Below are 24,505 nucleotides of genomic sequence, written 5' to 3'. Positions count from 1 at the left end.
GCCTTTAAAAAAAAATTCTGATTATACAGCTGACCCTTGAACGACACGAGTTGGAATTGCGTGGGTCCACTCGCGACCCGGGATTTTTTTCAGGAAATACAGGCCAGCGCCGTAAATGTGTTTCCTCTTCCTTTTCATCTTCCTCTGACGTTTCTCTTCTGTGGCTCCCTTTACGGTAAGAACACAGTGTGTGTTCACAGAACGGGCCAACTATGAGCCAGTCGACTGTTCGTGTGATCGGTACGGCTTCCGGTCACCAGCGGGCTATCAGCAGTTCAGTTTTGGGGGGAGGTCAAAAGTTATATGTGGATTTTCAACTGCCCAGGAGGTGGGGTTGGGTACCCCAACGCCTGCGTTATTCAACAGCCAACTGCACAGAACTCAGAAGAGGCTGAAAATTTAAAAGTCGGAGTTAGACTCTCCCTTGTTCAGCTCCCCCACCCCCCAGGGGAGTCTTTCTATTAGTATTCGGAGTCTGGTAGGGCCATCCCATAGGCAATTGCAAACAAGGGCTCAGAAAACCAGAAAAGGGGAGAAATGGGAGCGGGTCAGAGGCCACGGTGTTGTAGACCCCCCTCCCCAGCGCACCCCCTGGTGAGCCTGCCGCGGGAGGCGGCCCCTCGGTCACGCACAAGCCCCGGCACGCACCAGCCTCTGAGGAGTTGGCTCCCTTCCCACCCTCTGGCCCCTCCACGCCTTCCGTGAAGGGGGCCAAGACTCACGGCCTCTCCGAGGTCAAGGCCGATGGCACCTGTGAGCCGGCCTGCCGGGAGCAGGGGGAGGGCACGGGGACAGGGCCTCCCTCCCTCGGCGCTGGTCTCGAGGCCCCGCCTGCGACAACTTCAGCCGGGGTGGGCTGGGGACTGCCGGGGAGGCGAGGCGGGAGAACTTCAGGGTGGAGGGCAGGGGCCAGATTCCCCGGGGGGCAAACAGGGCCGGTTTCATTCTGTTCCCTCCTCAGCGGCCCCTGCTAGTGAGCCCTTCCTCTCTGCTCCTCCTAGTCGGTGAGGGAAAGCGCACAGCCTGTCATCTGCGGCACAGGGACAGTTACCGGCCCTCAAGCCCCCTGCTCAGAACCGGCCCCAGCTGCAGAGTGAGGCGTCCAGTCCCCCGGAAGAAGCCCGGCTGAGATGTCAGCGTGTCCGTAATGAGGCCCCTGCACCCCCTTGGGCCGGCCAAGGCCGATCGGGCACGACCCCCGTGCCGAGCACACGGGGGGGGGGCCCGACGTGGCTCCCGGACACCGACTGGGAGAGGCCTGCCTTCGGGTCCCGTTCCCTGGGATCTGCCTCCCGGGAGGAGGGTGTGAGGAGCCCCCGAGAGGCTCCTCGCGCCGGGGCAGCGGCCCAGAAAGGTTGGCCAAGCCTCCCCTGGGGCCATGGCCACCGGCACTGACCTAGCAGCCAAGACAGGAGGACACACTGTTCGTGTGACATTCACCATAACACAGAGCGAACTAGTGGTACAAAGGGGTCCTGTGTTCAGAGAAGCCGGGGACCTTGCAGGAGCTCAAGGTAGAAAGAGCTGGAACAGAAACACGGCGTGACCTTTCCTGGAAGCCGCCTTGGCACCGCTGGGCCCTCCGGCTGCCTCGCTGCTCCCGGGCCCTGAGGTCAAGTGTGGCTCGCCTCGTGCCAAATGGCTGCCACTGGGTCAGCTGGGCTAAGTCCAAGCTTCTTTTTGAGCCCAGTCCCGAAGGAACGCGTGAGCCAGCCAATGGGGGAGGTGGGAGCCGAGCTGACCTGGTGACGGGGCCCCCTCGGCACGCCGCCATCAACCGTGACACGCGGTCCTGCACGGACGGTGGCCCTGGCCCCTTCTTCCCGAGGACAGGGCGGCCGCGCTGGGCTTTGGGACGGCACAGGCCGGGGGTGGGGTGGGCGGGGGTCAGATGGAGACAGACCGACCCGCGCTGGACATAGAGCAAAAACAATACAAATTATTAACCTGAACTAGATGGGAAAGTAAATATTTATTTGGAGCGAGGAAAAAAATCCACAAAACTGCACGCCGAAACAGCAGAGTACCAGGGCGCCTGGGTGGACCCGGCGGCTGTGCATCCAGACTCTTTTTTATTTTTATTTTTTATTTTTTAAAATTTACATCCAAGTTAGTTAGCATAGAGTGCAACAGTGATTTCAGGAGTGGATTCCTTGGTGTCCCTTACCCGTTTAGCGCCCCCCCCACCACAACCCTTCCCGTAACCCTTAGTTGGTTCTCCATATTTATGAGTCTCTTCTGTTTGGTCCCCCTCCCTGTTTTTATATTATTTTTGCTTCCCTTCCCTTGTGTTTGTCTGTTTTGTCTCTTAAAGTCCCCATATGAGTGAAGTCATATGAGTTTTGACTTTCTCTGACTGACTAATTTCACTTAGCATCATACCCTCCAGTTCCATCCACATAGTTGCAAATGGCAAGATTTCGTTCTTTTTGATTGCTGAGTAATACTCCACTGTATATATAGACCACATCTTCTTTATCCATTCATCCATCGATGGGCATGTGGGCTCTTTCCAGACTTTGGCTCTTGTCGATAGCGCTGCTATAAACATGGGGGTGCATGTGTCCCTTCGAAACAGCACACCTGTATCCCATGGATAAACGCCTAGTAGTGCAATTGCTGGGTCGTAGGGTAGTTCTATTTTTAGTTTTTTGAGGAACCTCCAGACTGTTTTCCAGAGCGGCTGCACCAGCTTGCACTCCCGGCATCCAGACTCTTGATTTTGGCTCAGGTCGTGATCTCACGGCCATGAGATCGAGCCCCGCGTCGCACTAAGTGCTGACGGTGCAGAACCTGGGGGCTCTCGCTCTCCTCTCTCTGCCCCTCCCCTGCTCACACTCACGTCCTCTCTCTCTCTCAAAATAAACATTTTTTAAAATAAAATAAAAATTACAAAGCTACGTGCCAGACACATCACCAAATCCAAGGAGAACCATGACATTTGATTAGTTACTACATGCACATCTCCAGAAAATGTCATTGTCCCGTGTCTTTTAGTCGCTTCCCGTGACGTTGACTTTCTACTGTTTCCTGCAGCAGGAAGAAAATTCAGGCTCCGCTCTAGTATGGGGCACCAGAATTCGTTTGTCATTGCTGGTGGCTGGGGCGCAGAAGACACGTGACTTCCAACATGACACATTTGTTACCCCGTCGGGATTTGGTGCCTTGACCAGAATTCTGATCAATTCTGCTTCGTGTGATCACCGTCCAAACAGCATAAAAGTGTGTGGCATCACCCTGCGGCTTCAGACAGAGAGGGGCTTGCGTTTAGACCGGCCCTCGACGGGAACCGACCACCATTTACAAGTGACCGCACCGGGGCACGGAAGCACGGGACACAGACCGGACCCCGGCTTCGCGCAGAGCGGCCTTTCTCTTCCTTCGCTCTCCACGTGTGGTGACCTGCAGCCCACACACCCGCGTGGGGACCCCAGCGGCATCGGCACAGAGGGCAGTGGGGGGGTTCCTGAAAGCCAAGGCCACAAGGGGGAGCCAACAGAGAGTAGCTCTACACTCAAGTGGCCGTCACACCGTCCCACTGAGCCCCAGACTGCCCGTGGCCCCCTCCCGCACCACTGAGAAGCTTCAGCAAATTTACAAATTCTCACGACCAGGGAGCAGTTCACCTGCGCATGGGAGGGGCCCGCAGGGACGTTTCAGGGTCTGTACGAGCAGAACCGCGGGGGCCCCGGGCACGAGTGTCTGCCGGGGACTGCCTGTGGTTCTCCCTTGGGGGCTCACACCCCGCGGCCGTGGATGAGAATTCCGCACGCCACGTACTAGGGGCACCTATCCTCGGGCGGGGCTCTGCGGGGGGATCTCCTTTTCGTCCCGCCCCGCGGTGACGCCGAGCGCCCCGCACCCCACTGCCTCTTCTGTCCGCCGCCCACTTTGTCCCCCGCCGCTGCTCTTTTTTCTGATTCCTTTGCAGGAGCTCCCGGTGGACCCCGCATAAACCTCCCATCTGTACACGCTGCAAACGTTTTCCTCCTGCCTGGCTTGCCTTTCACAGCCTCTGTTAGGACCTCTCCCTCTCTTTTCGGGTCTCCAAAGCTTTGTTTTTCATATTGCGCCTCACGGTCTGTAGGGAACTACGTGTGTGTGGTGTGAGGTAGGGACATCAGCGTTCGCACCTGTTCCACACGGTGGGATCCGTTTATCCAATGCCCCCCCCCCCCCCCCGCCCCCGCAGCTGCTCTTGTCACCTGCAAGGCACGTCTGCATTTCCGCTCCTGCTCAGAGCTGTTCCTGGGCCGGCCACGCCATCTCCCTCTCTCTCTCTCTGCCCCTCCCCTGCTCACACTCTGTCTGCCTCTCTCTTTTTTTTTCTCTCTCTCAAAAATAAACATTAAAAAAATATTCTAGTTCGTTAATTTCTGCTCTTTATAATTGTTTAGATTTTAATTTCTTTAGGCTATCTTTCCTGTTTCTTGACTCACATGCTTAGCTCATTTATTTTCATTGTTTTGTTGTTGTTTAAGAAACCACCCAACGCTCTAGACGTTTCTCTCTGGATTTCTTTAGCTGCCCTGTCTTTGTCCACGCAGGCCGCTATAGCAAAAGCACCAGACATTGCTTTCTCAGAGTTTCGAGGCCGCAAGTCTGAGATCACCTCGCCAGCAGGTGCGGTGTCTGGCGAGGGCCGTCTTGTCGCTGTGTCCACACCCGACGCACGGGGTGAGGCAGCCCCCCGGGGTCTCTCCGCAAGGGCACCGATCCTGTATCTGGGGACCCCACCGTCAAGGACCCACTCGCCCCAGGGGCCCCACCTCCTGACGGCATCATGGAGGGGCTAGGGGTTCAGCAGAAGAATGTGGGGGCCACAGCACGGGACACGATTCGACACCCAACCTGTTTATAGTCTTTCTAAATACTCTATACTTTTCTTGTGATTTCCTCTCAAACCACGAGCTGTTTGGTTCTGAAGTGTGGATTTTCTCTCTCTGCCACCCTGTTCACCGCGGGCCCTCGCGGCTTTGCGGCCACAAAGGGCACGCTCTTTGTATTGCTTCTTGAAATTTGCCGCATTACCCGCACGTGGACACTTTGCGGCTCTTCCGGAGCGAGATTCTTCGGCCGTGAGACAGGCCTCTATCGTCTTGCTCTGGAATCTGCTTCGCGCGCACAGCCTCTCACCCCTGCATGCCTCTGCTCCCGCGGAAGGGTGTGACGACTCCCGTGTGACCGCGGGTTCCTGCAGCTGCTTGGCCTTTTGGGTTTTGACCCAGCCTGTCCTCAAGGTCGCGACGGTCGTGCCTTCTCGGTCGACTGCTCCTTCAGCTGTTTTTGTGCTGGTTCCCCTTGCGTCCCTACTAACGCTTTTCGCCTGAAAGTGTGTCTGGTCTGTCCTGCTCTCCTGTGACGCGGGGGGAGTCGGATGTGACGTGGCCAGACCAGAGGCGGTGTGTCCCCTGCGGCCTCGCGGGCCGCCTCTGCGTTCTCCGGGCTCCTGATGTCACGTTTGCGCGTGTGTGTGTGCACATCACACACATCCCCATTTCCGCCTGCCCGTCGTGGTCCTCCCCTTCCGCGTCTCGTCTGTCACCGCTCCGCGCAAGGCGTCCACGCACACGTCTTGCCAGGAGGGTGGACGACCCCTTTGAGTCGTTCCCACACGCCGGATACTTCCTCCTCGATGCTGAATCTGGGGTCGGGTAGCCTGCCCGGGATACAGGAGGGTCTGCGAGACCAAGCCTGCGTCCTCTCTCTGGCGGCCGGCACACCAGCCGGGCTCGCTTCCCTTCCCGATAGCATCTGCTACTGTGTCTCTGGCCCGTGGCGCAGACCTGACGGGTCCATGGCGGTCACCCAGAGTTGTTCAGTCCTACAATAACGATGTTTTATCCGCTTCACTGCAGAATTGGCCACGGTTGATGGCTGGGAGCGGTAGACTGTCCGTGCCAAGCCTCCCGGGGGACCCGGGCCGAAGAGTATAAAGTGTGGCTGTGCGAAGGGCCGGGGCAGCCTTTCGGAGCCCCAGTGAGCACCTGTCGGCAGCCGTGAGCACGTACCCCTAGACATGAAGGCCCTGCTCCTGGCCGTCGGCCTCGGCCTCATCACCGTCCTCCAGGCCCAGGATCCCCCGGCCTCGGGCGAGGACATGACGGCCGTGAGGCTCGGACGGGGCAGGGTGGGCTGGAGGGGGCGCAGGGAGGCGTGAGACGTTTCAGGCCCAGGCACTGACCCCTGCCCCTGAGGCAGTGGTCAGACAGAGCAAAAGGGGTCTGTACCAGAGGACCCCCAGGGTGGAGGGCACCTGTGGAGGCTGGCAGCTGGCACCCGGGTGCTGGGCGCTGGCTGGGGAGGGTGGCGGGCTCGGAATTGCGGTGTGCCTCCAGTCCCGGGGGTCGGGAGGGCCTGGGCCCGCAGAGGGGGAGGGGGGCCCTGGGGGGGTGGTTGGCCTGTGTCCTGAAGAGAGGGCACCTTCTGCAGATGTCAGGAAAATGGTACCTGAAGGCCATGATCACAGACCGAGAGACATCCCAGAAGAAGCCGGAGTTGGTGACTCCCATGATCCTCACGGTTCTGGAGGGGGGCAACCTGAAAGCTGAGACCACCTTGCTGTGAGTGTCAGCTGTGGTGGCCCGTGACCTCCCTCAGCAGCCCCCTACGTGCACACGCACCGCGAGGCCAGCATCTGGGTGCGGCGGGCACAGGCCACACTGTTGTCTTCCTCACGCTCAGCACGGGGCAGCTTTGGGGGGACCCTGCCGTGGGAAGTGCCTCACTGCGGGGGGGGGGGCACCGGGGAGGGGAGAGAAGCCCCAGACGGGACCCCGTGGGCTTTGAGGGGCAGCGCTGGCTGATTAGGGGTGAGACACCCACATCCCCTCCCCTGGGAGAGCCCCAGGGAGCTGCCCCACGTGGCACTGGGGGCCCGGCCGAGACTTGGGGTGGGAGATGGCAGCTGCCCAGTGGGCCGGCCTCAGACCCGGGGCATCACGGGGCCCTGGCGAGAGGCCACACCCACCGCAGCCCCCCACGTGGCTTCTGTGTTCCAGGATAAATGGTCAGTGCAAGGAGGTGGAACTGATCCTGGAGAAAACCTCTGAGCCCAACAAATACATGGCCTGTGAGTCCTGGAGCCTCCACCGGGCAGTGCGCGCCCCCCCCGCCCCCCCCCGGCCCCGGGAGACGGGGCAGTGACATGATTCCAATGGGGACTCCCGGCCTGAGAAGCCCCGCTCCTATCTGACCCCTAAATGCCTGCCGTCTCCTCTCATCAGTCAGTGTGCCTCACAGATATGAACACCAGCCCCCAAGCACTGGGTGTGACAGATCTGTCCCCGGGGGGACTGGCCTGTCCAGAACGTTCCCATTATGGCTGTGCCCACGTCAGGGGTAAGGGCTGAGCTCCCCACGCCCCAACCTCTTCCAGCCCCACAGCCCGAGACTTCTCCGTGACCCGGTGTGCAGGGGCTCGGGCCAGTGGGGAGGGACCTGGGGGGGAGCCCGGAGCGCGTGGAGGCCGGGGGGTCTGCTAAGCTGGACCCGGGTGAGCGCTTCTTTCCGGAGAGCCACGTGGCTTCTCCCCGACGTGTGCACTGTCCTCCCGCAGACGGGGGTAAGCGTGTCGTGTACATCAAGCCGACAGAGGTGAAGGACCACTACATTCTCTACTGTGAGGGCGAGATCCAGGGGAAGCAGGTCCGAATGGCAAAGCTTGTGGGTGAGGCTCACACATCCAGGCGCTGCCCACCTTCCCCTTCCTTCTCCTGGGAGGAGCCGCTGCCTTCGGGCTGCTTTTCCGGAAGGGAAGCATTTATCCCCATCCCCAGAGGTTGGGCTTCTGGGTCCCAGCCTGGGTCTCTGCAGTGGAAACCCAGAGCACAGGGACTCGAATGTCACAAATGTCACGGGGCAGGCCCCGCTGGTGCATGGGGACAGCTCCGCTTCCGGTGGGGGGCGGGGTGTCTCTGGGGCGGGAGGGAGAAGAGCTCTGTGCGCAAGGGGGCCTGCCCGGGAAGGAAAGGCCAGCTGCCAGCCTTCATTCCTGGACAGGTGGCTCAAGGAGGCATCGGGAGGTCGGCACCACCCCTGCCCGGTTACAAGAGGCCCCGAGAGGGTCTCCTGAGAGCTCCCTGTGGCCCAGAGCTGCAGAATGTCAGTGCCGCAGACGGCCTGGGCCCCAGGACCAGAGAGGCCGTGCATTTCCTCTGTGGCGGGAGGGTCCAGCGGCCGGGGCGGGGCGGGGGGGGGGGGGGGATCCCCAGGGTGTTTGTGAAGAGTGTGCTTCCTCCCGGGTCTGCCGCTAGGAGGCCACAGCATCCCGGCTCTGCCTTTTCAGCCATACTCCCCCCCCCCCCCCCCACCGGCCGAGGGCCCTCCGGTCCAGGCCCCACGCGGGTGTGGGGCCTCCCTCCGCCCAGGCTGGGGTAGACACGGCAGCGGCTCCGAGTGGGGCCCCTCACCCTCGGATCTCCTGGTTTCACCCACAGGAAGAGATCCCGAGAGCAACGAGGAGGCCTTGGAGAATTTTCAGGAGTTCTTAAGAGACAAAGGATTCAGCCAGGAGATCTTCTTTCCCAAACAAAGCGGTAGGAAGGGCGGCTTTGCCCGGTGCTGCCCACTCACCCGGACGGTGGATGGGGACACACTGTGTCTCGTTTTGGCTTGGCTCTCTCCGGGGTGGTCCGAAACCTTGGCCGGTGAGGGGCCTGGGCGCTGACCGACTCCCTGTCATCTTCTGAATCACGTGTGTTTTCTTCTGTCCACAGACACCTGCCCTCCCGGGACGGATCAGGGTAAGTGAGCGGCTGCAGAGGACGCCTGCGAAAACCACCTTGTTGCTGGGGGGATTTCAAGAGGCCATCTGGTCTGCCCCCCACCCTGGATCCCCCCTCCCAGGCCAGGCAAGGGGACTCCCTGCCCCTGGAGTCATCCTGGCACGTGGGCGTCGCCTGCACATTCGGTCTCATCGGGTGAGCCCCTGGGCACTTAGGAAGTCCTTTACGGAGAGCGGGCAGGAGACATACCTCCCGACATGCCTGTGCGCTGGCCAGCAGGTGCGAAATCCCTCCTCGCCCCTGAACAGTCATGGTGACTCTGTTTACCCAATGACTTGCTTAAAAGGTTCAGAGATATGGCAGCCATGTGCCGGATACTTCAGCTTTCCTGGGTCTCTCACTGGAGTTTTAGGGACTTGCCTAGTCCCTAGTCACCTGCCCAGGTGCTGGCAGAGTCAGGATCCAGACGTCTTCCCGGTTCCTCCTTTGCTCTCCCCCATCCTTGGACTGAAGCTGGCTTGTCACATGTTCACACCTGGCCTGGGAGCCTTGGGGACAGCCCCAAGGGGACAGCCCCTGGGAAGCTGCCCCTTCTGATTGTTCAGGCCCAATGGCTGGAGCCCCCCGTGGGCCCACACTTGTACCCCACAGTGGCCCCCCCCAACCTGCACCCGTACCCCACAGAGGCCCCCGCCATGGGCCCACACCTGCACCCCACAGTGCCTCCCCCCAGGCCTTCCCCCCCGCCCCGGCCTCACTGACACCCCCTCCTTCCAGAGCCGGAGGCGTGAGGAACGGATCCACTGCAGCCCCGGGGCGGCACCACCAGGACCCTCTGTCCTGCAGGACATGGAAGGAAGCCCTGCCCACCGGGCCTGGGCTCGCCCCGCCCCTCCTGCCGCCCTCCCCTCCCCCGCCTCCCTGCCCCACCCCTCTCCTGTCCCCACATAAAGAGCTTCTGCAATCACTGCTGACTGTGTGTGGGGTCCCTCGCGTGGGCTGGGGTCAGGGAGGGCGGCCAAGCGAGGCAGGGAGGACGCGAGGGCACCCGACGTCCTGGTTCTCGGCGGTGGTGCGGCGGCCCAAGGGGCGTGGGGGTGTGGGCGGAGGGGTGGGGGTGCGGCTCTGCCCAAAGGTCCTGTGGGGGCTTCCCGCGGGGCCGACGCCGCAAAGCTCAGGTCCTGGGTGGTCCTGAGGTTGGGGGTGGGGGAGGTCCTGGTCCACGGGGCTGCACGAGTGAGACTCGTCAGGCTCGGAACAAAGGGGAGGGTCTGCCCCAGGTGGGCATTGGTCCTGTATCCGGGCAGCCTGCACGGGGCAGCGGGGGCCGGGGGGACAGCAGCTCAGAGCAGGGGTGCGGCTCGGGCCTGAACCTCGTCAGGGCCAGCGGGCCAGCCCCCGCTTCTTAGGCTGCCACACCTGACCTCCCACGGTCCCCTGGGGCCTGGAAGCTTGTCAGGTCCCGGGAGCAGAAGTACGGACTCAGACACCTTCAGGGCTCCCGGTGCTTTATAAGATTTAAAGATTCTCTGAGGACACCACACCACAGAATGAGACACAGCGACACTCGGACATGAGAAGGGCAGTGGCTACTCAGCTCTGAACACAGAGGACGGCCAGCGGGGCCAGGCAGGGGCTTTGCCCGGGGCCGGGAACCAGGGCTGGAGCTGCCGGGCCACTCGCGTGCTGCACGTCGGGTGGGCCAAGCCGGCTGCCGGGGCTTCCTGCGGACGGGCGCTGGCAGCACCGGGGGCCCCGGGGTGTGCACGCCATCCGAGGGCCTTCTTGTAGCCGCTGCTCTCGACGCCCAGCTCCAGACCCAGCAGCCCAGCTGCCAGGTCACGTGTGGCAGGCGCACAGGGGTCTCGGGCAGTTTCTCTGCTTTACCGTACCCGTGGGGCCTCGGGAGCCGGCTCGGAGCCCCGAGGGCCATCTGGGGGTATGCGGTGTCCCGACTGTCCAGCCCTCTGTCCCTCAGGGCACCCCTCAGGGCACCGCTCGCGTTGTTTCCGTGGCTCCTCGCGGGTCTCAGTCCCTCCCCTTCCTCCTGCTTCCTGGGCAACACCAGACACACCATGGGGACCAGTTCCTTGTCCCTGGGGTGTTTGGGGAGGACATCAATTTAGGACACTGTGTGTCCCTGGGGACCACCCCCCCCATGGGGACAGAGGACGTGCTGCTGACGCAGCTCCTGGCCAAGGCTCTGGCTTGGAGGGACGGCCACCAGGCTCCTGGAGGTGGTCCCAGGCCTGCGCCCTCAGACTGGCCCGGCTGACGGGCCGGTCAGTGCCTCTGCCCAGGCCCCAGGCATAAGGACCTCGGCCCACAGCACACGGTGTCGCCTGCACGGGACCTTCCTCTGCCTGGGATCAGACCAGAGCCGTCCTCAGCACAGCCAGAGTCTCAGCAAGACCTCCAAGCTCTGTCCTGGGCACCGTGTCACGTGGGGAGGGGCATTTTGGAAGAGGGGGTGTCCCTCAGACTGGTGGTGAAGAAAGAAGAAAACCAGCGGCCGGTCTCAGGGCTTCCGAGGGGCCCGGGGATCCACAGGGGCCCCGAACACCGTCCCCGTTCTGGTTGCGTTTCCACCCCCTGTGGGCCTCTCAGCTTGTGAACGGGGTTGCCTGGGGCTGCAAGACACGTGACCTTGGGCACCTGCTCGCAGCTGGCGTCTTACCTGAACAGTGGAAACCTTGCCCCCGGACAGCCCCGTTGTCCCCGGATCCCTGTAGGTGCCCGTTGACCTGCGTGTCTCACCCAAATGGTGGGATGTCACAGGGGGTTGGGAGGGGACAGCAGGTTTCCCCTTGACTCCCCCCTCCCCCACCGCCGTGACGCTGACTCCCCCCCCAGGCAGTCCCTGCCCTGCTGGCCGCTCTGTCGCCCCCAATCCTCAGCGACTACAGTTTTGCTTTTGTTCAGGAAGGGTATTTCCAGCAGACGGGATTCTGGGTGGGCTCCTTCCTTCAACACTTTACAGACATCGGCCCACGTCTTCCGGCCCTGGGGGCTTCCCGGTAAAACGCCACGGCCTTCCCGATGTCACCTTAGCCCGCATCTCAGATATCGCATGTGGGTTTGAGGCTTCCCAGTGTCCCTCCCTTGGGGGTCCCTGACCTTTTGTATCCATCCCTCATGGCTTTTAAGAAAATCTGGGCACTTTCTAAGTATTGTTTCTTCTACCGACTCTCAGCCCGGCCCGCCCCACCCCTCCTGGAAGGCGATTATGCTCGCTCTGGACACTGGCCTCCCGAGACTGTTCTGGTTTTCCACATTTTTTTGTCTCTACTCCCAGGGTTGCCTTATTCCTCCTGACGCGGACTCAAGTTCTCCGCGGCTCCTGTGTCCCTCCGTCGGCCTTGGCCAGTGCGTTTCCACGTCAGCTATTGGAACGTTTAGTGTTAGGGGCCCCCGTCTCCCGCCGGGCTCGCCTGTGTTTGCGTGGGTCAGCAGCACGCTTTCCCCTGCAGCCTTACGTGTCCTTAGAACACGGCCTCAGCCTCCTGGTCCGCAAGCCCCGTGTACCTCGAGCCTTTCTCTTTAGAATGGGTTGTATTTGGGGCGCCCGGTGGCTCAGTCGGTTATGCGTCTGACGCTTGATCTTGGCTCAGGTCCTGATCTTGCGGTTCGTGGGACCGAGCCCCACGTTGGGCTCTGGGCCGACGGTGCGGAGACCGACTGGAACTCTGTCTCCCCCTCTCCCTGCCCCTCCCCCACTCTCACACGCTTGTGTTCTCTCAATCTCTCCCTCAAAATAAATAAACTTAAAGAAAGCAGAATGGGTTGTAGTTTCCCGTTTCCTCGTCTGCTGAGTAATTTCGGGTTGCCTCCTGGGTTTGGGGAACGTATTGTACAAATTCTGGATTTGGTGGAGCTCCTTGGAAGAGTGTGGACTTTGCCCTTGCAAACAGGCGCCTCCCCTGTCTGAACCCAAGCTGCACAGTCTGCCTCCCCTGCATGGTGGCAGGTTCTTCTTTCGGCCCTAGCTGGGCGGCACGGAGTCTGCCTTGCCCGTGCCCGTCGTAGGGTGAGCCTGAGATTCAGACAGTTCATGTGCAGCACTTGGGGCTCCCGCTCTCTGGCTGCCTTCCTTCGAGGATTTCTCCCTTCCCTTTCCAGCAGCCAGAATTGCCCAGGACTCTGTCCCCTGGTTCTTCAAGCCAGGAGGAGGGCGGGGCTTCTGTGAGCGCCGCACCTGCTCTGCGGGGCTGAGAGAGAGCAGAGAGAAGGGGGAGCGAGTGCTGTGACTTCCGCGCCTCTCGGTGCCCTCAGAGAGTGGTCTCCGGGCTCCGTCCAGAGTGAATAACGCTCCCTGAGCTGGCGGGCAGGTGGGAGGTGGGGGTACCACCATTTGGTAAAGGAACTGCCCTTGATAATCCCAAGAGAAGATGGTGCGTGTGAGCTGAGAAACGGCCAGAGTCCCCAAATCCTTGCTCTGCCCTGCGAGGGGATGTTCCCGCGGTCTGGGAAATCTGATGGGCTTTGTACACAGTCACCACGAGGAGAGGACAGAACGTGAGTGTCCCAGGCGGGGATCCCGTGGCGTCAGACCCTCACACCTCACTGGAAGCTCGTCCCCCCCCAGGCTGGGCTGACCCAGAGCCCGAGTGGGGGGCCGTGCTGCTGTGCCTTGGGCTGCTGTGGGTGTGCTCCTGCCCCAGGGAGAGCCCAGCCTCTGTGCCCAGGAAGGACGGGCCCGGGGCAAGATGAGCGGGGCCCCGGCATCGCGGCCGGCCCCCACACCTGCCTTCCACACTCAGACACACTTGGCCCCGGGTCACGGCCTCGGACGCCTCCGCGGCTGTACAATCTTCTCGTCTCCAGGCTACTTGGTGGCAGTGCTGACCCTGACCACGGTGAGCGGGCAGGCTTGTCGCACCCAGGAGAGCGGGAAGGGGTGCGTCCGGGCCGGGGGTGCCCTGGCGGCTCCCCTGCTGAGGGCTCCCTGCCTGGGGACCGTCATGACAAGACAACCATAGTCACCAAGGCGTGGGAAGGGCTCAGACCCGGGGGCTTGGCCCCCCAGAGACACGGGTGGGGCTGGCCCCTGCAGACAAGCGGCCTGGAGAGAGAAGGGAACCCGGAAGCAGGACGGCAGCGGGAGCCCTTGTGGCCACAAGGCCCACAGCTTGTCCGGCTCCCCTCCCGCGTGGGGTCTAAGTGCCGTGGGCAGAGGGCGGGGGAGGGGGTGCCCAGCTTGGGGGGCTGCCTTCTCCCCGCTCCTCTTCTGTCTCGAGATGCTTGGTCCGTAAGCAGGATGCCCAGTGGAGTTCATCCACTGGCGGCTTTACAGGGATTCCACGGGGACCCTGGCCCGCCGGCCCCAAGCCCCACGAATGTCTCTCCCTTCCAGCGCAGTCGGCCCCGGCCGGGGTCCCGGGCCTCCTCTCTGATGTCTGTGTGGTTCTTGCTGCCGTTAGTGCCCGAGCCCTGCCACCAGTCACTAATTCCTCACGTGACGCTTTGTTCAAACGGCCGTGTGGTCTCTGTCTCCCGATCACCCCGAGTGACAGACACAGGACCCTTTCTCTCTTTCACGCTCAGAGCAGTTCTGGGGTCTCAGCCTCTCCGAACGAGAGCACGAAGCAGTTCCCAGCCGGGCTTTGAAGCTGCCCCCAGCTGCCCGAGCCGCCTCGCAAAGTCCTGACCCTGGCGCGTGCACGCAGACCAATGAGTTCCGCTCCATTCAGCACGGAAGGCAGCTCTCTCGGGGTGACCCCTTCCAGTCCATTCCTGCACGGCGCCTCGGCAGAGGGTTTCCAAGGGCAGGAAGTCAGGTGCCCCCGGGCAAGGGCAGAGGGGCTGATAGTGCTCGGGGAGGACCAGGGGGCGGGAGGGAGGGCCGCGGTCCTCACGCTAACTGGACTTCATCGGTGTCCCAATCGGGGGTCGAGGGCCCGTCCCCTCCTCACGCCCCCCCTTGCACAGGACTCGGCAGGGTCTGAATTCAGCTGCTGACGCAATCCCGCAGCCCACACTGTCGCACGGGGGTCCGGTTTTCCTGCACCTCCACCCGGACGCTTCGAGAATGAACATGAGGCAAAGGCCCTCATGGAACCAGAGCTCCAAAGTTCGACGTCCCCTTTCTGAAAGCTGCAGCCAGACGGCCGCCGGTCCCACATTTCCGGTCAAGCTGGGTTCCCGAAACCTAGCTTCCGACGGGGGCTGTGTCCCAACGAGCCAGCGGAGTCATCCGAGGGACTGTGTCACTCGGTGCCGACACACCGGTGCCCCGTCTTCTACCGACGAGGTGGCCCCACCTGTCTTCTGGGCAAGCACACGCACACACGTGGAGACCCTGGGAAAACCGATTCCAGAGGACCCACCTCCCAAGGGGCTGGAGGAAGAAAACCAGCCGGAAACGCTGTGCCTTCGGGTGTTGGCCCAGAAAGCGGTAAGGGAGCGCGCTCCCCGGCGGGGCCGGGGGCGGGTGGGTGTTTGCTCTCCACCCCAACCCGTAGCATTTTTAAGTACGGTTCTGTGAACATTAACTCGCATGGAGACCCGCGTAGCCAAGTTCAGGACGTAGAGCGGCTCTATCCCCTGAAACTCCCCGCAAAACCTCCCTCCTGCTGGGTCCCCGACCCCTGCAACCACTCACCCCTCCTGCACACCAGGAGCTTTGCCTTTTCTAGGACGTCACAGAAACGGAACCACACGGCACGGCGCCCGTGAGCCTGGCTGCCGTTGCCACCCACAGAGCTGTCCACTTGGTCCACCCCTGACTCAGTTCATCGTGTCAGTCCATCGCACGGGTGGCCCGGGGTCTGTTTGAGCCGCTCGAGGTGAAGGCCTGCGGGGCGTGTCTGGTTCTTGGCAATTACGGCTGGAGCTGCCATGAGCATCCGCAGACGCGTGACTCTGCGTTCTCTTCTCTTTCACGTGCAGACCTGGGAGAGGTCACCGGGTCGTACGTAAGGTTAAGGGTATATTCCGATCCGTGAGAAATCGCCGAGCTGTTCCCCGGAGCAGCTGTGGACCAGGGTCCTGCTCTCGGCCATCCTCTCCGCCACTCGGCATCCCGTGCTGCGGACGGTATGAGTTGCTGTCACCTCAGGGCCGGCAACCCTCACCTTGGCTCCCACGGCCCTTTGCCGCCTGGGTGTCCTCTTTGGGGAAGCGTCTGTTCCAGCGTTTTGCTCGTTTTTATTGGGTCATTCACTTTGTTACTGTTGAGGCTTGGAGTGCTCATGTGTCTTGGGGTTTTTTGGGGGGCGGGGATTATGAAATCTGCAAACATTTCTCCCAGGGTGCAGCTTTATTTTAAAGAATTCTCTTGAGGGGCGCCCGGGTGGCTCGGTCGGTTGAACCTCCGACTTCGGCTCAGGTCATGATCTCGCAGTCCGTGAGTTCGAGCCCCGCGTCCGGCTCTGTGCCGACAGCTCGGAGCCTGGAGCCCGTTTCGGGTTCTGTGTCTCCCTCTCTCTCTGACCCTAACCCACTCGCGTTCTGTCTCTGTCTCTCTCAAAAATAAATAAACATTAAAAAAAATTTTTTTAATAAAAAAAATAAAGAATTCTCTTGACAGTGGAATTTGCAGAGCAGAACTCTTGCATTTTGACGACCTCCGGTTCGCTAATCTGCCTTTCTGACATGCTTCTGGCGCCGATTCACCTGACTCCAAGTCATGCAAATTTCTCCTAAATTGCGTTGCACGAGGCCCATGACAACTGAGCTGCTTTTGTAAAGGAGGGCGTGAGGCTGACGTCAAGGCTCCTTTGTTTGCCTGTGGATGTTCCATTGTTCAGCACCTTTGTCGAACAGCACACAGGCCCTGTGGTGTGGCCCCGTGCCTGGTCCTCTGTTCTGCTCCGTTGACGTGTGTGTCCCTTCTCACACCCACATGACACCTGCAAATGGAACGTGGCATCAGGTGACATCTTATCTGCCTTGAGGGCTGGGCCCACTCCCTGCCGTGGCCTGCCGGCGCCCCTCAGCACCCCCGAGTCTGCAAGCCTCAGCAGGGCTGTGGACACAGGCCGCCCCACGCCCCCCACCGGTGCCCCGGTGTCCCGGCTCCTTGTCAGGATGGACAGCACCAGAGTCTCCACAGAGCTGGGGCGTCAAGGGGTCCGGGGAGCCCTGTCTTCACTGAGACCTGGAAGGGCCCGCCCCTGGGAGAAGGTCAGCACAGCAGGGAACAGGGGAGCCTTTCTCAAGGCCTGGACCTGCCTCCTGGTCTCGGGCCTAAAAGGGCACTGGGCCCGCCCCTTCCCCACCCCTGGAAGGCAGCGCTCTGCTCAAGAGCACCTTTCCGGGGTAATTACTGGGGGAATGACAAGTGACACGTTCAGTTCCATCACCCAGGGGTCACTGAGGGCGTGTGGGGGAGGCGCGGCTCGTGCACAAAGGCACAAGTTCTCGTCTGTGGGGTCCGCTACACCCGCTGCGGCCCTGGGCTCCTGCCGAGGCCAGCTCCGGGCCCCAGGACAGACGCTCCCGCCCAGGACCTGCTGTGGTCCTGGAAAGAGCACGGGGGTCCTTACTCAGAGGGAAGCGGGGGCTCGGCCGCTGGGTGCGGGCTCTGGGGCCCGCGCCTCCCACCCGGCCAGTGTGAAACAGAGACGGCGGGCAGCAGGCAAGGCTGAGGCTGCCGGGGGAGGGCAGGGCCACTCTGGGCAGGTGGCCGTGAGCAGGGGAACCGAGGCCCTGCTCTCAGGCAGCCTACTTCTTCCAGGAGAAGGTGGCAACAAATGAGAAGGCGCGCAGGGTCATTCTGGAGAGGGGGGCGCGTGCTGGGCTGGATGGGGCCCCAGAAGATACGCCCGCCTGGGGGCTGATTCAGACGCAGGGTCTTTGCAGATGTGATCGATTATGTTACAGACCGTGAGACGAGGTCATCCTGGACCGAGGGCTGTGCACCGAGGGCTGGTGTCCAGAGGAGAGAAGACGGGGATTGGGGACAGAAGACACGGAACGAAGGGCACACAGCTGGGGCGTCCGGGAGCCGGGAGAGGCGGCAGGGACCACCCCCCACCCCCGGAGCCTCGGGGGACAGGACGAGGCGGGGTGGGGGTGGGGGCTCAGCCCTGCCACCCCTCGATCTCAGACTTCTGCCCACCCAGGCTTGGTGACCACGTTTCTGTAGCTCCTGAGAACCCAGGAAACGAACAACCGTCCTACAGCAGATCAATCAAGAACATGATGTGCGGGGAGGGAGGGGACATTCCCAAAGCGTGTCTGGGGGCCTCCCCAAGGAGGCGTCGTTGAAGCTGAGCCTGAGGCCCAGAACAGGGCCCTTATGGGACAACCAGGGTGGGATGTGGCGGGTCCAGGAACAGCAGGTCCAGGGGACCTCCGAGGTGGCGCGGGCAGGCCCGGGCGGAGCCAGGTGAGCCGTGGGGAGGGGGCCTGGGGCTGAGGAGCCGCCCCACTCATTTCCCGCCGGAGGCTCCGATACTGACAGTGTGTCCCCGCCCATTCAGGGACCTCCTGCTCCGAAGCACAGACCCCCTGCGACCCACCGCCACTGGGAATAGGTGACCCGGGAGAACACGGGGGCCTGAAGACTTAATGAGCTGTCATCCCAGATGATAGGCTCTCCCTGCCAGCTGGCGGTGGGTCGCAGGGGGTCTGCGCCAAGTCCCCGGGACCCAGCCTCTACACCCCGGCCCTCCCCGAGCCCCAGAGACAGGCTTGTCTGGCAGCCGTGACCCTCCCCAGGCTATTGTCAGAGAAGCGGGAGAGTCAGGGCCAAAATGACCTCCATTTCGTCCTCAGCACCCTCAGAGATGAGGGAGTGGCTGAGGGAACATGCTAGAATCTGGAAGGGACTGGGAGCCCCGGGGGGGGGGGGGTGGACAGGGGACCGCTGGGCGGCCTCAGACGGGCTGGGGGACGAGCGGCCGGGTCCTGGTTGTGTCTGCTGGGGCCCGTAGGTGGAATTATGGGGGGTGTCGCGGTCGGGGGGGCTGGTCACGTGTGCGGCAGTGCCTGCAGAGGGCACACGTCTTTCAGACCTCGGGCAAGTGGTACTTTAACGCTCTCGTGTCGGAGGCGGGCTTCCCAGTGGCCGAGGTGACCCCTGTGCAGTTCTCGGTGCTGGGCAGCGGCTACGTGACGTCTCCTTGATGCACAAGCGAGTGGCCTCTCCTTCCCGTGGCCTTAGTCCCCACTCGGGGGCCTCCTGCCCTGCTGTGCGCGTGGGGTGACACTAACGGCCACCTAACTCTGGAGGTAGAAGGGCCCCAGGCAGGGCAGGAGGAGAGGCCTGGTGCGTCCCCCCAAACAGGAGTGGACTTCAAGCCCTTGCCCACCTGACTCCTGCCCTCCAAGACCAGCGGCCGGTGCCACACGGTGGAGTCTGTCCTGGAGAAAACCGCTGTGCCCGGCGAACACAGAACCTGCTGGGCGTGGGGGGGGGGGGGCGGTGCCTCACGCCCTCCAGGCCTTCCCCCTCCCCCGCGGCCCTGGGTCAGGTCCTGTGCCCAGGAGGGGGCAGGCTCGGGACTTGAGTCCCTGGTGCTGGGGACCCCACTCCTGGGGCTCAGGTCTGGGGTGGAGCCCAGGGGGCCTCCGCCAACGTGCCCCACCCTGTGACCTTTCGCGGTGTGGGGCGTGAGCCACCTGCACGTGGAGGGACGCCCGAGGGGACACCCGTGAAGGGCCACCTCATGTTTCACAGCGAAGGGCGTTTCCAGGGGCAGAGGCTCAGCACAGCCAAGCTCATGGGTATGTTTCCGCCACCCCCACCCCGACTGCTCCCGGGCTGTGCCCCTGACACCTCAGCTTGCCCTCTCACCTCTCCGCAGGTAGAAGTCCTGGGGCCTCCCGGAAGTTCTGGAAGCATTTAAGAAATTCTCACAGCGCGAAGGATTGCCGCAGGAGAGCGTCTTCAAGCCAGTCCAGACGGGTGAGAGGATGGCCTGGCCCGTGTCCCCTGGGTCCCCACCCGGACCGCTCCTTGGGGGAGACATCGGTGCAGTGACGTGTCTCAGGGGCGCCAGGGGCCCCGCTCTTGGGTCTTTGTTGCCGGAGCGTGAGCGGTGCTGGGGTCGGGGCCCTCGGCTGGGGCACCTTCCCATTCGGTCTCCTTCTTCGTTTCCACAGAGAGCTGCGCCCCCCCGGTGATTGGGGTGAGTGACCCCTGGAGAAAAGTCCTGTATTCGTTGGGATGTCGGGTACCCCAGGGGCACCCCAACCTGCAGACAGGAGGGACCCGGTGTGGGCAGCCCCCTCTGGGGCCTGCTCGTCGCCTCGGATATCTGTCCCCAGGTGTCACTCAGTGACATTGAGGGACTCCTTTTCTTTCTCTGTCCACTGGCTTCATATGTGGAAGTCGGGGCCAGGGGCCCAGGGTCTGCCTGATCACACCCGGCCCACCCAGAGAGAGCTGCCAGGCCACCCTGATCCAGGACAAGCTGTCACTTTCCCCTCCTCCCGCATCCCCTCTGCTGCCCTGTCACCAGGACCTCTGTCACACGGCTCACTAATACTGGAACCAGAGGTGCCGTGACCCGCCTGAGGCCCCCAGATCTGCTGGGAGCACAGCCAGATGAGGACGAAATGGGGCTACTTTTGAGGTCCCACCGTGGCCCAACCCCTCGTGCACACAGAGCTTTGGCTGGGGGCAGATGGCAGAAGGACCCTCCCCCTCTGCTCAGACTGGCTCTGCAGCGGCCCCCCTGTGAACCCACACCTGCACCCCACAGAGCCCCCCCAGGCCTTCTCCCCACCCCCGGCCTCACTGACACCCCCCTTCCAGAGCCGGAGGCGTGAGGAACGGATCCACTGCAGCCCCGGGGCGGCACCACCAGGACCCTCTGTCCTGCAGGACATGGAAGGAAGCCCTGCCCACCTGGCCTGGGCTCGCCCCGCCCCTCCTGCCGCCCTCCCCTCCCCCCTCCCTGCCCCACCCCTCTCCTGTCCCCACATAAAGAGCTTCTGCAATCACTGCTGACTGTGCCTGTGTGTGGGGCCCCTCGCATGGGATGGGGTCAGGGAGGGTGGCCAAGCCAGGCAGGGAGGACGCGAGGGCACCCGACGTCCTGGTTCTCGGCGGTGGTGCGGCGGCCCAAGGGGCGTGGGGGTGTGGGCGGAGGGGTGGGGGTGCGGCTCTGCCCAAGGGTCTTGTGGGGGCTTCCCGCGGGGCCGACGCCACAAAGCTCAGGTCCTCGGTGGTCCTTAGGTTGGGGGACAGGGGTGTGAGGGTGACAGGTTTCAGATGTGGGGACACACGCAGGGGGGATCTCCTGGCCCCCCAGCTCCCCGCTGGCTGGAGACCGGGCAGGAGTGAGGGCGGGCAGGGGTTTGCCCCGGGCCACAGATGGGGGCAGCCGGACACTGGGAGCCCAGCCGGGGCGCCCTCTGCTCCTGCCCCCTCCCTCCGGGCCTGGCTGGACGCGGCTGGCCGGGAGGGAGCCGCTGTCTGAACGCCCTGCAGCCAACCCTGCGGGCTCCCAAAGTCACTGGGCAGCTTTGCATCCAGAGGCCTGACACACAGCCGCGGGGACCAGCGTCTCCCTTCTCCCGGCGGGAGGGTGAAGCCGGCCCGGCTCCCCTGGAGGCGGGGAGATGAGGGCAGCTCCGTCCACGCAGGGTCAGTGCAGCTTCCTATGTCGCGGACATCCCTGGGTCTCTCCGGGACACAGCCGGCCCCAAATGCAGACTGCGGGGGCCCAGGCAGGAAACACGGGCCAGGGGTCCCTGCTGCGTCCAGAAGCAGTGCCTGAGGGCCCGGCCTCACTGGCCTTGGCCTTGCATGTCTGGCTTTCTGTAATGACAATGCTCCTTACCCTGCTTTCCCTGCAAAGACACGAGGCCCTCAAGCTGGGTACCTGGCAGGGAGACCCCTTGGATGCCGCCCCAGCCACACGCTCCTGTCCTGGGGTTCCAGGCCTGTCACCATTTATCTACCTGGTGCTGACCTGTCCCTAAGCAGCTGGTCCTTCTGCCGTGGCTGCACCAAGGCCCAGAGAAGGGGCTCCGGGGAGCCGGGGCCGGGGGCCCAGTGTCTGTAATGGTCTGGGGCTGAGACACAGGGTGGGGGTGTAAGGTCTGACAGGTGACAGTCCCAGGAGGCCTCCCTCCAGCTGGAGAACAAGGAGGCAGGGGGCCCGTGCCCAGCTCCTGGGGGGCCCCGGTGGAGCCCAGTAGCCTGGTCTCCGGGTCCCTGGTGGGGGAGGTGGCAGACACCCCGTTGGAGGTATTTTCCCTTCCGGAAAGCCAAGCCCAGCACCTGCCCGAGCACCGTCCACTCCCCCATGACCCCAGCCTTGCCTGAAGGCTGGACAGTGGTTTGCAGGGAGGCCCAGACCCAGGAGTGTCCCAGGGAGGACAGTCACCGGTGAGACGGGGCGGAACAGCGAGACCTTCACGGAGTCCTGTAAACTGCACTTCCCGTGGGGCCCCCCTGCTCCCTGACCCACACCTTCCCTCCAGCCCCCCGCAGATGCTCTGCACCTACGGCTCCTCCTGCTGGTCCTCAGCAGCGGCTGCTCGGAGGCAGAGTCCTCCTCTTACACCCGGCCTGAGCACTGATGTCTGCGCTCCGTTCTGGAAAATTCTGGAGAATTCTGGAAAATTCTCCATCACTGCCCCAGTGCACCTGCCACTCCATCTCGCAAGTCCAGACAGACGGATTTCGTCCTTGGTCTTTTATTGAGGTGACAGTCACACAACATAAAATGAGCCATGGAAATGAACAATCCAGTGGCATTTGGGACACTCACGATGCTGTGCAGCCACCACCTGTCTCTGGTCACAGAATGTGTTCATCGCCCCAAAGGGGACCCCAGCCCCCCTCCCCGAGCCCCGACACCCTGGATCTGTGCTCTGTCCCCGACCTTCGTAGGTGAGGAATCATTCCGCGGGCGGCCTCTCGTGTCTGGCTTCTCACACGTGGCGCACTGTGACGTTTCCGAGGCTCCCCCCGCCGTGGCGTGTGTCCGCGGCTGTGGCCGGTGCTGCTGTGACCACGCGCGCGTGTGGACTCATGGGAGCCCCTGTGGGCGGATGTTCTGGGTCAGGTGAGGTTTGCCCACCTTCCGTCGCCCTTCACGTTTTATTTCCCTGTGTCCTGACAGCCCCGGTCCCGGACGCCGGCTCTGGTACAGACCGTGGGGTGCAGCCGCCGTGGGGGCCACGTTCGTCCTGTGAGCATCTGGGCCGATCGGGGTGATTGAGCACAGACGCCAGGAACAAGCCAGGTAACCGAGGCGGAAATCAAACTCAATCAGATGCCTGCAGCTCACAGAATTCACTGGATCCGGATAATCAGGCTTGAGAATGTGCAGGAACGGGGGCAGTGGGCAGGTGGGGACGCCCCCCCATCCCCACCCTCGCAAGAGCCCGGTCGGCAGGCTGCCCTGGGCCTCCGGATGCTGGACTGTGGCCACAGGGGTCACTGAGGTGAGCTACCCACTGCTCTGGCTCCCGGCAGACACACACACACACACACACACACACACACACACACGGACACACTCACCCCCAGAGGCCCAGGGCTGCATCTCGGGCTGAATTGTCTCCTTTGGCAAAGCCCCCCCTTTAGACTTGAGAACAGCCCCTGCCTCGGGTCCCCGGGCTGGCCCAGGTCCCTGCGCACAGAGTCGCCTCCTGAGCCGCCTTGTCTGGTGTGCACAGGGCACCCTCCTGCGTGAGCTGAGCCACCGGGTGGGGACACAGGGGACTGGGTGGCTGTGCGGAGATGGGGTTGGCCAGAACCAGGGATCAGGGAAGGGGTTTGGAGCTGCCAGAGCTCAGGGACCAGAGTGAGAAGTGACAGGACCCTGGGGACCGGAATCCATTTTGACCTGGGGACTCTGTCCTCTCAGTGAATACTCACCAGCCGGTCACGTAGGAGCGATCGTGGGTTGCATTTTTATTTAAAATGTTATAAACACTCACGTGTGCGGAGAAGACTGGGTGGCGGGTGAGCCCCCTGGACCCTACACTCAGCTTCACAGCTGTCCGGGCTCCACAGACAGACCTGTCACTTTCCTTCTGTCTCTGGCGGAACATTCCAGGGCCAACCCCAGACATGCCTCCCTGGCCTCTGTAATGAGAAGAGACTGCACTCTGCTAGCGTGGTATTTTAAACAAAGCAATGTGCTGTGACCACACGTGGTAGTTACCACGCGTGAGCACGCCTCAGTGGCCGCCCGTACCCGTGTCCACATCTGGGGGTCGTCTCGCACACGGGCAAGGCGGGGCCGTCCCTGCCTCGGTGGGTCTGGATGGGCCCAGGACTAGCACCGTCTTGAAAAGTTCTCCAGGAGATTTCAGGGAGCCCTCTAGGTCCAGAACTGCTTCCCCCAAAATGCACAAGCTCCAGGGCCATCCCTTCTGTCTTACAGAGAAGACACTGGGGTCATATCTGCATTAGAATCTCCTTACTGGTAGCTGAGTGGGTGACCGGGGACAGGGAGACCTGTCTCCGTGGTTGTGCCCACTGACAAGCCTCTGTGCGGGTGGCAGTCACCCAGATGCTGCTGGGGACACAAAAGGGAGGTCGTTCCAGGGTGAAGTTGTCAAGGTCGTTTGGACACAACGTGGTGACCCCGGGTTCCCAATGGGGGTGCTGCCTGGGTCCCGGCTGCCAAATGGCACAGAGCTGGGGAGCACAGAGGCAGCAGGCTCAGCTGTCCTCAGAGAGCACGACCCAGGAAGTGTTCCCGATACTGGCGACCAGCCTGGACCCACACCCCGGGCCCTGCCCCCTCGGGGGCCTACCAGGAACCGTCCAGGGACACAGGGAACGTCCCGTTCCCGCTCGCTCCGCAGGAAGAAGGCCTCCCCTTGTGCGGGTGGAGGAAGCCCCCTGAGGGCCTGGGGATGAG

General features: G+C 62.7%; 1 protein-coding gene across 1 annotated transcript; it reads left to right on the top strand.

Annotated features, from left to right (window-relative positions):
* The first annotated feature begins 5,979 nt into the window (after positions 1-5,979).
* Positions 5,980-9,581, top strand: LOC122205336 (major allergen Can f 1-like). The gene is made up of 7 exons (XM_042913648.1): positions 5,980-6,109; positions 6,433-6,563; positions 7,002-7,072; positions 7,559-7,669; positions 8,439-8,537; positions 8,718-8,744; positions 9,504-9,581. Exons 1-7 carry the CDS (start codon positions 6,020-6,022, stop codon positions 9,515-9,517), a joined length of 543 nt encoding a protein of 180 aa, XP_042769582.1. The 5' UTR covers positions 5,980-6,019; the 3' UTR covers positions 9,518-9,581.
* The last annotated feature ends 14,924 nt before the right edge of the window (positions 9,582-24,505 follow it).

Source organism: Panthera leo, chromosome D4 (genome assembly GCF_018350215.1).
Source record: "Panthera leo isolate Ple1 chromosome D4, P.leo_Ple1_pat1.1, whole genome shotgun sequence".
In the NCBI taxonomy this organism is placed as follows: Eukaryota; Metazoa; Chordata; class Mammalia; order Carnivora; family Felidae; genus Panthera; species Panthera leo.
This window is presented reverse-complemented; position numbering and strand designations above follow the sequence as displayed.

Coding starts and splice junctions, on each gene's coding strand:
- LOC122205336 (XM_042913648.1), top strand. CDS start 6,020: ATGAAGGCCCTGCTCCTGGCCGTCGGCCTCGGCCTCATCACCGTCCTC. Junction 7,073..7,558: donor GCCCAACAAATACATGGCCT/GTGAGTCCTGGA, acceptor GTCCTCCCGCAG/ACGGGGGTAAGCGTGTCGTG. Junction 7,670..8,438: donor CCGAATGGCAAAGCTTGTGG/GTGAGGCTCACA, acceptor TTTCACCCACAG/GAAGAGATCCCGAGAGCAAC.